The sequence below is a fragment of the Oncorhynchus clarkii genome, chromosome 12 (assembly GCF_045791955.1).
Source record: "Oncorhynchus clarkii lewisi isolate Uvic-CL-2024 chromosome 12, UVic_Ocla_1.0, whole genome shotgun sequence".
In the NCBI taxonomy this organism is placed as follows: Eukaryota; Metazoa; Chordata; class Actinopteri; order Salmoniformes; family Salmonidae; genus Oncorhynchus; species Oncorhynchus clarkii.
In genome coordinates this window covers 39,879,985-39,896,147 of record NC_092158.1, presented here as the reverse complement: position 1 = coordinate 39,896,147, position 16,163 = coordinate 39,879,985, and the positions used below count along the sequence as shown (strand labels likewise).

Genomic DNA, 16,163 nt, shown 5'->3' with positions numbered 1-16,163 from the left:
GTATTAAGTACAGGCTCTGTGAATTAGGTTAGTATTGTACAGTTACTACAATGTTGTTGATCCATCCTCAGTTCTCCTATCACAGCCATTAAACTCTGTTAAAGTCACCATTGGCCTTATGGTGAAATCACTGAGTGGTTTCCTTCCTCTCCGGCAAAAGAGTTATGAAGGAGACCTGTATCTTTGTAGTGACTGGGTGTATTGATACACCATCCAAAGTCTAATTAATAACTTCACTATGCGCAAAGGGATATTCAATGTCAGATTTCTTGTACCCATCTACCCTTCTTTGAGGGGCATTGGAAAACCTCCCTGATCTTTGTGGTTGAATCTGTGTTGGAAATTCACAGCTCGACTGAGGGACCTCACAGTTAATCTAAAAGATATTGCATGGGTCCTCAGATCCTCAAAAGCTTTTATAGCTGCACCAATTGAGAGCATCTTAACGGGCTGCATCACTGCCTGGTATGTCAACTGCTTGACCTCCGACAGCAAGGCACTACAGAGGGTGGTGCGTACGGCTCAGTACATCACCTGAGCCAAGCTTCCTGCCATTCAGAACCTCTTTACCAGGCAGTGTCAGAGGAAGGCCCAAAAAATGTCAAAGACTCCAGCCACACTAGTCATAGACTGTTTTCTTAGCTACTGCATGGCAAGCGGTATCGGAGCGCCAAGTCTAGGTCCAAGAGGCTTCTAAACAGCTTCTACCCCCAAGCCATAAGACTCCTTGTAATAGCTTCCTTTCCTCTTTACTATAGCCACTGCCCAAGCCTGAAGTGGGGTTGTTTGGTACGCATACAGTCCACACTCAAGTTTTCCAAACGGCAACAGAAATGTTGATTCTTCTTATATCTAACAAATAAATGATTCTACAATCAACTTAAATCATAGATTACCTGATATGGAAAATACATAATATGACCTGTCTGTATGTATGCCTGTATTGTCAAAAAACTATACCGCTCCCGCATCTAGCAAGGACTCCCTCCCCCGAAGGCCCAACTTCCTGCCTTTATCCTAACACAATACAATGAATGGGCAAGAGGGAAGGGCCAAAAACTGAATTACACTAACAAATGAGATATATTCAATCAGGTAAATATAAATCATAAAAGGTACGTACCTAATATTTCATCATGTACATTAATATTTAATATATTTCACAAATGTACACGGAGCTCGGTATGTTCAGTCTTTTATACAAATATGTCCAAATCGGCTCTAACATACCGGCCCCTAATTGCTGACTGCACTGAATGCACAACAATTACTTAATATTCAAACGTAGAGCCAATACACAAAACATTCTATTCAAGAGCACTATTACAGTTCATAGCTATATACAAATATACAAGGTGCCATATAGGAAAATAGTCCATATATCTCAGTCTGAGTTGAAATGTAAAGGTGTTCAACTTCCAAAAATGTCAAGTTTGACGTCTAAAAATGTATGACTATGACATCAAAGAATGTAAGAGAACGACATCAACGAATCAGAGGTGCACGTGATTCTAAGATGGAGCACTGTGTGTGTGTGTGTGTCACTCCGTCGCCTCAAGGAACAGACAGAGTTTATTGATAGGTCTCTGTAGGATATTGGTCTTAGTCTTAACCATGACGCTCCGGACAAGACCTTTGGCCTCTGGCAACGCCTCCACCACACACCCCATTATCCAAGAGTTCCTTGGGGCGGTGTCATCGACGATGACCACAAGGTCACCAGGACTGAAGTTTCTCTTAGTTTTGTTCCACTTGTTCCGCTCCTGCATAAGTGGAAGATACTCCCTGATCCATCTCTTCCAGAAGAGGTCAGTGATATATTGTACTTGCTTCCATCTTCTTCTTGCTCTTTAAGGATTGAATAGAGGATATTTCTCACCAGTCGGATCAACCTCTCCCATACCTCTCAACCTCTCCCCTCACTCTGGTGGGCTCCAGAGGGAAGATTGAATGACCATGTCACTCCTTCCTTCAGTAATTCATTTTGAATATTGTTGTGATCCAGCTCTTTCAGAGCTTCTCCTAGCTCTCTGTGTGGTCCAACAATGTTGGTGCCATTGTCTGTTCTGATACTTGTTACTGGGCCCCTTCGACAGACGAACCTGCGCAGGGCATTGATGCAGGAATCAGTATCCAGATAACTAGCAACTTCTAGATGGACAGCTCGACTCACAAGGCAAGTAAAGATCTATGGGGCCGAAGTAATCTATGCCCACATGGGTGAAAGGTGGCAAATCAGGTGACACCCGATCTTGTGGAAGGTCAGCCCTCTTCTGCTCTCCAGCTCTAGCTTGCATCCGCCTGCAGAAGACAGCTCTTAAGGATATCCAGGGTATACAATATCGCTGGTGAAGTCTAGAAAGCATGTGACCTCTCCCAGAGTGGCCAACCTGTTCATGGATGTGGAGTAAGATCAGTCTGGAGATGTAGGAGTCTTTGGGCAGGATCATAGGATTCTTTAGTTCCGTAGGCATAGCAGATTTGCTTAACCTTCGTCCCACTCTCAGAATGTCATTGTCAACAATTGGATCAAGCTTACAGATTGAGCCGCTTCTCTTGGCACATTGTTTTCCTTTCACAACTAGTGCAATTTCTTGTTTAAAGTGCTGTCGTTGCTCAAATCGAATGATGACCTTTTCTGCTTCATCTAGGTCATCCACAGATAGACTTTCTTTTCCAAATGTCAGTTTGAACTTGTCAATTTGTTCCTTCAGTGAGTTTGTCAGACTCTGATCTGATCTTGGATCAGTTGGTGAGAGAATTTTCATTTTCTGGCTTAACTGTAGAAGAAGTCTCTTCAGTTTCAGCATCCAGGCAACTGCTTTCTTCAAGCTGTTCCATGTTGAAAAGTACTCAATCAGTTTGCTGGTTGGACTCTTTTCTTCCACACTTGTACTGTTTACGATTATGTCTTTTCTCACCTCTGGATCATCCGGAGGGATGGAGCCAAGCTCCTCGGGGACTTTCGGCCATTGAGTTTCTGTTATCTCCAGGAATTCTGGTCTTTTGCGCCATTTCTTTGAGTTCAGGAAAATTTCAACATGTAATCCTCTTGAGGCATCATCGGTTGGGTTGTGTTTGGAGTTCAAATACCTCCACTGTTTTGCTTTCGATAGGTCACAGTTCATAGCAACCCTATTAGCCACAAAGGTATGGAATCTCTTGGTATCATTGCAGATGTATTTTAGCACAGACTGGCAGTCTGTCCAGAAAGTTGACTCCTCAAGTTCAATCTGGAGCTCCAACCTTAACATCCTGTCCACTCGCGCTGCAGCAACATTGGCAGTGCGAGAAGTTCCAGTCTGGGGATTGTCATCTGCTTGAGTGGAGTCACCCTTGATTTCCCCAGTATGAATGCAATGTGGACCTTTTCCATACCGTTTGTGAACCTAAGGTAGCGTGCCGTGCCATAACCTTGTTCACTTGCATCACCGAAGTGATGCAGCTGTGCGGTCTTGACTTGACCAAAGTTCTTAGGCATCATACACCTGTCTATCTGGAATCTGGAGAGCTGGTCCAGCCCTGAGAGCCATCTCTTCCATGAAATAGAGTGTTCTTCAGGGATGACTTCGTCCCATCCACACTTTAGCTTGCAGAGCACTTGAAGAATTTGCTTTGCCTTTAATACAAATGGGGCGAGGAAACCTAATGGATCATAAATAGAGCTGACAGTTGAGAGAATACCTCTTCTTGTAAGGGGTCTGTTCTTGACAGTGACTCGGAAGGTAAACGCATCACTTTCAATGTTCCATCGGATTCCAAGCGCTCTTTCAACAGGCAGCTATTCTCTGCCCAGGTCCAGTTATTTTATCTACTTGGCTTTGTGTTCATCAGGGATAGAAGCCAGCACAGTGTGGCTGTTGCTGACGCACTTGGTCTAATTTGAACCCACCCTGAGAGCACACATCCCTGAGTTTTTTTTGTGAGAGCTATGGCTTGTTCTTCTGTGGCCACTGACTTGAGGCAGTCATCAACATAGAAGTTGGACTTGAATGTTTGAATCACCTCTTCATCGTACCTCTCACAGTTGTCTTCTGCAGTCTTTCGCAGTGCAACGTTTACACAACTTGGAGAGGATATACAGTGGGGCAAAAAAGTATTTAGTCAGCCACCAATTGTGCAAGTTCTCCCACTTCAAAAGATGAGAGAGGCCTGTCATTTTCATCATAGGTACACTTCAACTATGACAGACAAAATGAGAAGAAAAAAAATCCAGAAAATCACATTGTAGGATTTTTAATGAATTTATTTGCAAATTACGGTGGAAAATAAGTATTTGGTCACCTACAAACAAGCAAGATTTCTGGCTCTCACAGACCTGTAACTTCTTTAAGAGGCTCCTCTGTCCTCCAATCTTTGGAACTGCACCTAATCCAGCAAACTCAACCGGTGATCGTTCAGGTTCCTCATAGACCTCGGGTTCCTGGTTCTCAAAATAATAATAAATGGGCTGCCACATCATGGAATTGAGAAGTTGACTAAACACTCTCCAGGACCTTCAGTTTGGCATTATATGCTGCTATGTCCGTTTCCAGTGCCATTTTTTTCCATCCTAACATTCAGTTGAGCTTTCTGTTGTTCCAGTTGAGCTTCCGGTTGTTCCAGTTGAACTTCCTGTTGTTACAGTTGAGCCTTCTCCAGTTCCAATGCATGCTTGTCCTGTAATGATGCATGGCGAGCTAGTAGAGCTGCTCGTTCTGCCTCAGCTTTTAGGCGTGCAGAGGACACTGAGGAAGCAGTCTTAGAATACTTTGTTTTACTTGATGTTTTTGACACATTGGAAATGCTGTCGTGTGGTTCAATGAGCGTTTGTGGCTCAACTTCTGCTTTTTTTCCCACATTTCCACCTCTTTCAGGAAATGTTCATAAGTTCTCATTCTTGGTTGATAATAGTTAATGCTCTCCTGTTCCTGTTCCTCCTCTGTGACCAGCTCTAGCACGGATTCATGAGCATTTTTTATGTCATTGAGAACAGCATCAAATGCTTCAAGACTCTCATTCACAGTTTCAATGTTTCCTCCATCAACAATAAATAATTTTATTTCATTCATTTTGCGTGTACACACTCCAAGTTTGCCTCTCCGGGCTGCATAGAGTGAATTTAGATGCTCCTCTGCCCTCTCCAGTGGAGTCTTATTTGGGATTTCATCCTCCATCATTCACTTTTAGTTCACTCAGTTTACAATGACAGTTGTTGGTTTTTGATTGTTAAACGTAATGCCCCTTTAGACCTCCTTTAATGCTTTAAAACAGTCCTCCATTTCAGCAAATTGACCCATTTTGAATTGAACATGTGCAAGTTCGGCATTTTAGATGCCTTTTAAACATTTCATACCATTATAAGTTTTGTCCCTTTAATGAAGTTTAAACACGAAGTATCTTTAGATCCTTAATGCATTGCATTTCCACGTTAGGCCAAATATTAGACATATGATTAGGCTACATTGTGCATAGGATCTCAGTGTTTCCCAAACTTAAACTTCTAAATTGTTTTCACAGCGCTGTGTTTTGAATTCCATTCCCAAGTTTATCAAACATTCCAATTATAAGCACATTTGGGCTTCCGTAATATGCATGATCAATTGATCGCATTGAACAGGTCAGCTCATTCATTCGCAGTGGTTACTCACAGCTGGCGAATTCTAGGAGTTCAATTCCATCCAAGTGAGCTGTCCTTATGGTCCGAATGCAATGACAAATAGAACAATATCCAGCGTGTGTCCGAGCCGGAGATTTCCTTCCGATAGTAATCCTTCACAAAGTTTTTTGACATGATTGTAATGGCTTCCTTTCCTCTTTACTATAGCCACTGCCCAAGCCTGAAGCGGGGTTGTTTGGTACGCATACAGTCCACACTCAAGTTTTCCAAACGGCCAAACATTCAATGACATCCAGGGATATGGTGCAACAGAAATGTTGATTCTTCTTATATCTAACAAATAAATGATTCTCCAATCAACTTAAATCATAGATTACCTGATATGGAAAATACATAATATGACCTGTCTGTATGTATGCCTGTATGGTCAAAAAACTATACTGCTCCCGCATCTAGCAAGGACTCCCTCCCCCGAAGGCCCAACTTCCTGCCTTTATCCTAACACAATACAATGAATGGGCAAGAGGGAAGGGCCAAAAACTAAATTACACTAACAAATGAGATATATTCAATCAGGTAAATATAAATCATAAAAGGTACGTACCTAATATTTCATCATGTACATTAATATTTAATATATTTCACAAATGTACACAGAGCTCGGTATGTTCAGTCTTTTATACAAATATGTCCAAATCGGCTCTAACACTCCTGAACAGCTAATCAAATGGCTACCCAGACTATTTGCATTGCCCCCCCTTCTCTGTTACTATCAATGCATAGTCACTTTTAATAACTCTACCTACATGTACATATTACCTCAATTATCGACAGCCCTGCTCCGGCACATTCACTTTGTACCGACACCCCCTGTATAAAGCGCAGCTATTGTTACTTACTGATGTTCTTTAATTATTTGTTATTCTTATCTCTTAATTTTTTTTATAGGTATTTTCTTAAAACTGCATTGTTGGTTAAGGGCTTGTAAGTAAGCATTTCAATGTAAGGTTGTATTCGGCGCATGTGACAAATAAAATTTGATTTGATAAAATTTGATTTGATGTGTGTGATGAGAGAGTAATGAAAACATCATGTTAAAACACTATTGGGCCAGTAACCGAAAGGTTGCTGGATTGAATCCCCGAGCTGACAAGGTAAATATCTGTCATTCTGCCCCGCGCAAGGCAGTTGACCCTCTGTTCCCCAGGAAGACGTGGATGTTGATTAAGGCAGCCCCCCACACCTCTGATTCACATTTCAGTTGAATGCATTCAGTTGTACAACTGACTAGGCACCCCCCTTCCCTTTATTGCACACAGTGTCACGCCCTGATCTGTTTCACCTGTTCCTGTGATTGTCTCCACCCTCTCCAGGTGTCGCTTGTTTTCCCCAGTGTATTTAGCCTTGTGTTTCCGGTCTTGCTGTGCCAGTTTATCTTGTATGTTAGTCAAGTCAACCAGCGTGTTCTTCCTTTTATTTTTTTATACTCTCCCCGGTTTTGACCCCTGGACTACTTTCCCGCCTGCCTGATCATCCTGCCTGCCCTGACCTTGATTCTGCCTGCCCTTTGGTACCTTTTGGACTCAACTGGTTTTGACCCTTTTGCCTGTCCATGACCATTCCTTTTCCCTTTTGAATTAATAAATATTGTAAGACTCCAACCATCTGCCTCCTGTGTCTGCATCTGGATCTCGCCTTTTGTCATGATACACAGAGTGAGTCCATGCAACTTAATATGTGACTTGTTAAGCAAATTCTTACTCCTGAATTTATTTAGGCTTGCCATAACAAAGGGGTTGAAAACTTATTGACTTAAGACATTTCAGCTTTTAATTTTTTATTAATTTGTAAAAATAAATAAAAAATGATTCCACTTTGACATTATGGGGAACGGAAGGGAATACCTAGTCAGTTGCACAACTGAATGCATTCAATCGAAATGTGTCTTCCGCATTTAACCCAACACCTGATTCAGAGAGGTGCGGGGGGCTGCCTTAATCGATGTCGGCGTCATCGGCGCCCTGGAAGAGGTTGTTGTTGGGGGTTAACTGCCAATCTCTAGGGCAGAACGGAATATTTTTTTATCTTGCCGGCTCTGGGGTTCAAACCAGCGACCTTTCGGTTACTGGCCCAACACTCAACCGCTAGAATACCTGCTTGTGTGTAGGCCGGTGACAAAGATTCTCAATTACATCCATTTTAAATTCAGGCTGTAACACAACAAAATGTGGTAAAAGACAAGGGGTGGGAATACTTTCTGAAGGCACTGTGTATGGACATCCTGCACTCTTTGCCCATTAGCAATCAGCAACCAGAGCTTTCTCTTACTTCCTCAGCTACTCACTTCCTGCCTTGAGATGACAGTATCCACAAGAAGACAAAGTAATGTGCTACCAGACTAGATTTTAACATGACAAAGCTTAAGAAGTGGGGGCTGGGGGGAAGGGGACAGAATTAGGGTCACCAAATCAATCGGACAGCTGCTGTCAAGGTCCAGACACAATAGATTAGTGGTCGGAGGCAGTATCTGAAGGCAGGGGGCTTGTATCACAATACTCAACAGCATGCTCCTCTCTTCGTTTGCTTTTCCTTCAAGAACACTAGCAGGAAAAGGATTGGATATGTTTTCACCAGCTAGTTCTCTGAGAACATTATGAAAGAATATCAATTAAATCTATTTATATAATTGAAATCTATTTATATTAACATTTAATATTAGAATTATTAGAACATAAAGCCCATGATCCTTTAGCACAATGCCTCTCCTGGAACATCTCCAACCAGTAAACTAGCTCTGGTATCACTGTGTTTGCCTCACCCTTCACAGGGAGGCCTTAACTGAACCTCTCCTCATTAAATTATCCTCCAGCTCATCACAAAGGATGAGCACAGACCGACAGACAGGGGATGTCTCTCTCACTTGGTTGGGATAGGATTAAGCACTGCACCATGACTCACAAACTTACATTAAAATTAATATTAAATGGTTATTCGACGCATAACGTATATTTTTAATACTCCCAAAAAGTATTCTTAAAATCGGCTTTGACCATGACCTGGCCTTCTCGAAGTCAAAAACATTGCCAGCTCACTTTATAGAAATAAAACGTTTTGTGCAGGCGTGAGTCCAGGTCATCACAGGGCACTGAGGCCAGACACTTTCTCTAGACTGAGAGACATAAATAGTCCTCACTGTCCCAAATGTTCTCATAATCGAGATACAAACCTACTCTACGATCCCTCCACCATTCCTTCTGACCGTCACTGAACTCACTGTCACTCCTGCACTACTGGACTCCCATGTATTCCCCCGGTACAGTGTCTTGCCATTCAACAAGAGGAGACTAGTTTTCATGCCCATTTTTTTCACTTAAGATGTTTGGTGCAGTATTTCTCAAGTTAGATGGAAGATTGCGAGACTTCCTTGGCAAAAATGTCAACATTAATTACGGATTTCTTGATTTATCTTTAACTAATTTTTTTTTTAAATCAAGTAAAGGTCTTTAGAGTTTACGAGAACAGACGGTTACGTCGCCTAGCCGTGTTCTGCTAGGAGAAAACTGAACCCATTTATGCGGACACCTTTAGTCACAGATCCCTCACCATCTAGTAGAGCCAGTCAGTTGATGAGCCCGCTAGCTACAGAAGGGTGTGAAATTATTGACACCCTTGATAAAGATGAGCAATAATGACTGTATAAAATAAATAATTCAAATACTGAGCTATATTGTATGCTACATTTTGGGGGGGAATTATATTATTTTATACTAATACACTTGCTCAGAGAAATAGATTTGGTTTAATAAGTAATCAGGGGTCCAGATCATTGACAACCCTAAAGATTCTTATAAATAAATTAGTCAAGGTAAGTATTTGGTCCCATATTCCTATCACGCAATGACAAGCTTGTGACTACACACTTGTTGGATTCATTTGCAGTTAGTTTTGGTTGTGTTCAAAGATCATACCCCCAAGACATGCTAACCTCTCACCATTACCAATAACAGGGGATGTTATTATATCTAGGGGTGTGATCTTTGACCCTCTAACTTTCTCACTCATCATTATTCACAATTCATCCAGGATTATCTGTAACCATAGTAGCATCCACATGAATGTAGAAGTGTTTAGAAACATATACTCTTACTTACAGTAAAAGTGACTCAAACTACACAATACATTATTTACCATTAATTTCTATTATGCACAAAATAATCTGAAACACAACCAGAACGGACTACAAATGCATCCAACAAGTTTGTAGTCATTACATGAAAGGAATATGGAACCAAATACTATACTTTGGACTACTTCATTTATAAGAATCTTCAGGGGTGTCAATCATTTTGACCGATACCTTTTGAGATTTTTTTTATTACTAGTTAAACAAAATCTCTTCTGTGAGCAATTGTAATAAAATAATATAATTTCCAAATTATTTTTAGTATACAATATAGAACATTTCTTGAATTATTTATTTTATAGTCATTATAGCTCATCTTTATCAAGGGTGTCAATAACGTCGAACCTTACTGTATATCCCGCACCCAGACAGATGCCTGCCTCGCTCCCTTCCTCTCTACCTCTGTTTCTGTGGCGAGACGCTCCGCAGGAGGGCTGGGAGGGTGGCCGGCCGTGAGGTGGGGGAACGTGTTTTGATGAGCCCATTCTCTGCTTGTTTGGCCCGCTGACAAAGCCAACAAACTGACGGAGAAAAGCAGCTTCCTATTTTCTATCGCTGCCGTTGACCTACTTAATGTTTCCAACAACAGCCTTAACACAGGAAGAGGGTGACAAGCCAAGGAAAACTCAGCATGCTATAGCTAAGATCTAACAGAGGAAATAGAAAATAAGGAAAGATGCCAATGTTGCTTTTCTGTTTGAGAGAGGGGTATGAACACTTTATTTCAAGGGTACCTACATAATGATGTCATGACACCTTCATAACACATTCACAAGAAAAATATAGGCATTTCATAAAAGTCAGCCACCCAACACTGGTCATTGCAGTATACCTACTATAGGTGACATAATGGAAATGTCAACTTGCGAGTGTAGACATGAGTGTAAACATTTTTTAAATACTTATGCACCGCTTATGAATGTGTATGAATAGGTTATGAGGTACTTATAGTAGGTACCCTTCATAGAGGTGTTTATTACTGGTTAGGTTCTAGTCACAATGATGCTGGTTCTCAGTCTTTTGTTAGTATTTTCCACCCTCTGTAGGCTAAGCATGTGTGAGACACAAAATATGTCTGACTGCCAGGGATAGATACTTTACTTAATACAACATCAACAACAGAGTTCTAAGCATAGCCAATAAGCACATGACTAAAGGGGTATTTTCAGTCCAGACAAAGAGGCTAGCAGCTAATGCGGAACCATTTGAGAGAGGAGGATGGCTTGAAGGGAGGAAAAAGGGGAACAAGAGGAGGAGGAGATGAAGGGGTAAAGAGAATATTCAAGGCGAATGCAATTTGGTCGTTCATATTTTGACATTTTAAAATTTGACCTTCCACTGCGGACGAGGGATTGTATTGCTAAACAAGCCACGGTAGCAAGACTTCTCAGCATTCCCAAACTCTGGAGTCTTTATAGAGTGCTCCTAATATAGCTCCTCCTGACCATGAGTCATGCGAGTGCACACACACATCCTTCTACATTATATACTGTATACTCATACATTAGCAACCCCACACCCCTACACACACACTTTCATAGGCACATCGACAGAGAGCTTTGGCACGTGCAAACATAGTCACATGACACTGTTGATGTAAGCTGAGGTCAGGGCAGGTGGAGTCACTCGCACAAAGACACTTATTTCAGGTAATGATAAACTCATCAATTCACTCAAAATGTCTGTTTAGCAAGACCAACCCAAGTCAATACTATTTACAGTAGAGAGAGTGAGGGAGAGCGATTCAGCAGAGGAAATATGAGCTCCTTCGCTCTCTCAACTGGGCAGCACATACAGTATAGCCTGACATAATTCTCCATTTGATTGATGGCCTAACGAGCCCAGTAGACTGTGTATTTATTTTCCCAGAAACTTGTAAGCAAGTATTTGTAGGCTGGAGGATGTCTGGTAGAACGGTGCATACAGAAATGGTATTCAAGTCAGACCAACTATAAAGGGGACCACTTGAGTCAGGGGCAAATCCTGTTGTTAAGCTGGCTTTAAAAGCTATGCTAGAACTATTTCTGGTTACGTGCAAATAATATACTGCCATGGTCAGCATTATAATTTGCCAGGAGTAGGCTATGGAAAATGTAAGCCCACAGCCCTGACTGCAAAACCAAACCGCTCTGGTTGATGGTGAGATCCCTTACTGTCCTTAACGCTACTGTATTAAACAAATGCGCGTGTGTGCATGCACAACACACACACACAAGCAGCCTGAGGGCAAGAGCTTCAAGACAAACCTTGGGCCACTTCTTATGCAATCATCCTCATACAACTTTCAGCATTTGCCGCATGTTTTCAACTGTTCTACTCAGCATTCGACAGCAGCTCTGTTAGTGTTACAGGTTCTCTCTGTGCAAGCCTTGTTTACTTGTACACAGTTATGGGTGTAACCGGTGTGAAATGGCTAGCTAGTTAGCGAAGCACGCTAGTAGCATTTGAGTCGGTGACTTCAGCCCTTGTTCTGCAATTTTTGTTGAGCGATAGGTAACGGATGCTTCGTGGGTGACTGTTGTCGATGTGTGCAAATGGTCCCTGGTTCGAGCCCAGGATGGGGAAAGGAGAGGGACTGAAGCAATACTGCTACCTGGGCACCAGATATGGATTGACCAGTCAGCTCTGCTTAACCTCCATACCTTGGACAGCTCCAGGTCTTCTTGATGCAGCGATGTTTCCCCTTCATTGGTCTCACTGCTGAGGCTGCTGCTGACTGGATTCTCCTGGCCACTGGTGATGGGAGAAAAAAAAATAGGTCAGAAGAATAAACCAGAGGTGCACATTAGTTTTATACTGCAGAAGACCTGTTGGATTTTTGGTTCTCCCCCACACTCATTTTTTTTAACCTTTATTTAACATGGCAAATCAGTTAAGAACAAATTCTTATTTTCAATGAAGGCCTAGGAACAGTGGGTTAACTGCCTTGTTCAGGAGCAGAACGACAGATTTTTACCTTGTCAGCTCAGGGATTCCATCCTGCAACCTTTCGGTTATTGGCACATAGCTCTAACCATTAGGCTACATGCCGTTAAATTGCTATTACTAAATGCTGAATGAAAGGCAAGGATGAAAAGTGGCGTACATTGCAGCATCTTTCAAATAAAACATATGCAATTACTGCATCTGATTTGCACAGATCCATATGCTGTGTGCCTCCAGTTGACTTTCCTCCCCAGTTATGTTTTCACACAGGTGTTCAGAGCATGCTAGATACCTAATAGCACAGGTGGTCACCTCTCTTCTTAAACAAGCGCTGTAACATGGCCGTGGGAACACCGACCCAATAAAGGTGTGTAGAATGTAACCTTTAGTGTTTTTTATATAGCTGATGTGAAATATACGTTTCTTATGTTTCCAAAACCATCCATCTAGCGATGAGTATCAACGTTTGGAGTAAGCTTTGGGCCTCAACAAAAATCCCTCGGCAAGATACCTCCATCAATAGGCGCTAAAGATAGTTAGTCTATGAATGGGCTATGTAGTTAATAGATATAAAACAGCGAAGAAGATAGCCTACATAGAAACAGAATGATAATGTTAGATTTCGAGAGAAGTTACAATATAGATGGAAAATGTAACAGATTGCGACCACTGTCTGTCGTTCCGGCAAAACCTCTCGCCCTCGTGCTTCACATCATATTTAAGCACGGTTTTGTTGCCAAAACTAGAAGCTGGAAAGCCACTACACTAAAGTAGGATTGTTATTTGTTACAATGTTAACTTTGTGGTTCAAACCTGATGTTGCTTTCCTCTGTTTTCTCAGGTTCTTGAGATCTAGTTCTTTGAAATAGTCTGGAAAAGTTTCGGGCGATATCCTCCTGCCATGAACTTTGTCTTTTCATGTTTGACATAACAGTTCTGAAACAGTCACATCTGGACAAGGAGTTGAATAGCTCGAGTCCCTGAGGTGACCCACGATATTGTTTTTGTAAAACTACAGTTTCGTAAATTCCTTCATGTCTCGACTCATTATGGACGTAATGTGCTCTACTCCAGTCCAACCCCTACTACGCTGTAGCAATAGGAAAATGGGGAGGAGCTATTTGGCATATTCAAATGATATGTCATACAGTAGAAGTATGTTAGCGTGGGCATGCTTGCTTGCCCCAGTATCTGTTCAGTATGCCGCGTTCATATACTCGTCGGAACTAGGAAACTGACATTTCCGACTCTTTTTCATTCAAACGTGGCACGCTTGTAACTACAACCAGGTTCAAGTCAGGAATGTTTGAGATTCCACGTTCCGAGTAGAAGTTGAACGAGGCATTAAAGATGTCGACGATGAATAAGTATAACGCACCTCCTCTATTGTCGTGTTCAAAACAACTGGGAATTGGAAACTCGGAAATCTCCGACTTCAAGTACTTTCAAGACAACTGGGAACTCAGGAAGAAAACGAGCTCTGACTAGGAAAACTAGTTTTGTATGGTATTCCAATTCGGGAACTCTAGCATCTTTAGAGCTCCGACTTTCCGATCTGATCACTGAAGTCATTATAGCCTATGACCTCGTTTTTTCTGAGTTTTCATTGAGCTTTCAAGACAAATGGGAACTCAGAAAAGAACGAGGTCAAATCATGACGTCGGTAATCTTCAGAACGGAGCTCTAGAAAGATGCCGGAGTTTCCCACTCGGAATTCCAAGTTGGATGATCGTTCAAAAATATTTGTCCCAGTATGAGCTTGTTTTTTTCCCGAGTTCTCAGTTGTCTTGAAAGCGCCATAATGCCCAGGAAGCTCAAATTCAAACGTCCATTAAACAGGGAAAGGGCTTTAAGGACACACCTGACACCCAAACCGATAGCAAACAAATTAGCTCAGGGTTAATGGTTTAAAGGTAAGATTCAGTTTTGGGTTTTGGCTATTCAGTTTATGCGGCAGCTGTGTCCTTATATGCTAGTCTCGCCCATTAAAGGCAGCAGGTAGCCTAGTGGTTAGAGCGTTGGGCCAATAACCGAAAGGTTGGTGAATCGAATCCCGGAGCTGGCAAGGTAAACATACGTCGTTCTGCCCCTGGTGTTCCTAGGCCGTCATTGTAAATAAATAAACAATGTTTTTAACTGACTTGCCTAGTTAAATAAAAAATGCGTTACATGGTCAATCTGTTACCGTGCAGTGATGCGGCCTCTGCAGAAATCAATGCATTCGTACTTCTGGCGGTGCAGCGCATAGCTTTTGTCAATGAAGTGAGTTTGTGTTTATACAGGATCTCCTGCCCCACCTACGATCAACCAATCATGTCATTACGGAGCAATACGGAACCCTGTCCACATTGTTACAACATTTGGGAGGCGGATGGCGATGCAGTATGGAGCTCAATTTGGCCTCTGCATACTTCTAGAGTCTCTGCGATTACGTCACACCCGTCATACGGAGCCTCTGACCACATTTTCAGACAAATCATAAATTGTATTTTAGACCGCAGTGTCAGAGAGGTAGAGGTGAAGCATGAGGGATAACTGGGCCTAAAATCCGTCTTCTCCAGTAGATGTTTAGTTTTTTTGCTCACCAAGCGAGCGATAAGTTGTTGTATGGACGTCAATAAGAGTGTGTCGAATTTAGTTAACAAAAAATGTAATGGCTTATTTGCTAGTGTGGCTTATTTGATCGACTATAAGTTTCGTAATGCTTAGGTTGTTACGAGTGTACTGATATAAGTAGGACACGTGACATCCCTGCAACTTTGAGAAAAAACATCTTATCTTGGAGTTGTGCCTGGTCTTCACACTCGTATCTGCCCTCTCATTGGCTAGAATGGTCCCACCTGATCTTGCCTCCTCCCGACTGTCTTCCATTTTTGAAGACATTTATTTTCATTGTTACAGCAGCATCTTGAGTATCTGATCAATTTAATGGATAATCTGTGGCACTATTTACTTCCAAAATAGTATCTAAATAAAAATGTACAAGCAACTGATAAATGCCTCTTTGGCACCTCCAATATATTGAGCTTTTGTAGACTTCTGACCTGTGCAATTCGCTTGCTTGTACATTTGTATTAAATCCTATTTTGAAAGTACACACCATCCGTAAATTAAGATAGTTGCTCAGCAAAACTCCATGTTTGATGAATAACAAACATTATAATGCTTGCAGAGCTCTAATGGGAGTTTGAATAAGAGCTTCCTGGTTGTTAGAGAGGAGACACATCATACTCATCTTCGACATGTCTAATGCACAGATACTGGGGCAGGACAGGCTATGCCCCATTTGAGTATTAAATGCCATATGTCAATATTCCCAACATACTCCCAGACAATCCTCTAGTGATTATTAGTGACTGAGTAGGCCTACATGTGGTTATAGGCACAAAACGTGGCGATACCTTCAAATTATTTAGGCCACGCACATTTATGTAAGGAAAATCCAAACAGTCAGAA

The 16,163-nt window shown here is 41.8% G+C and overlaps 1 protein-coding gene across 1 annotated transcript in view; it reads right to left on the bottom strand.

The window, feature by feature from the left end:
• The window catches only part of LOC139423182 (uncharacterized), a 76,139-nt gene extending 62,336 nt beyond the window's left edge, over window positions 1–13,803 (bottom strand). Inside the window, exons 1-2 of the mRNA XM_071174910.1 lie at window positions 13,521–13,803; window positions 12,425–12,515 (exon numbers count right to left, since the gene is read on the bottom strand). Of these exons, the coding sequence (XP_071031011.1) occupies window positions 12,425–12,515; window positions 13,521–13,636 (207 nt within the window). The 5' untranslated portion in view covers window positions 13,637–13,803. The remainder of the gene's footprint in view (window positions 1–12,424; window positions 12,516–13,520) is intronic.
• Between the last annotated feature and the right edge of the window lie 2,360 nt (window positions 13,804–16,163).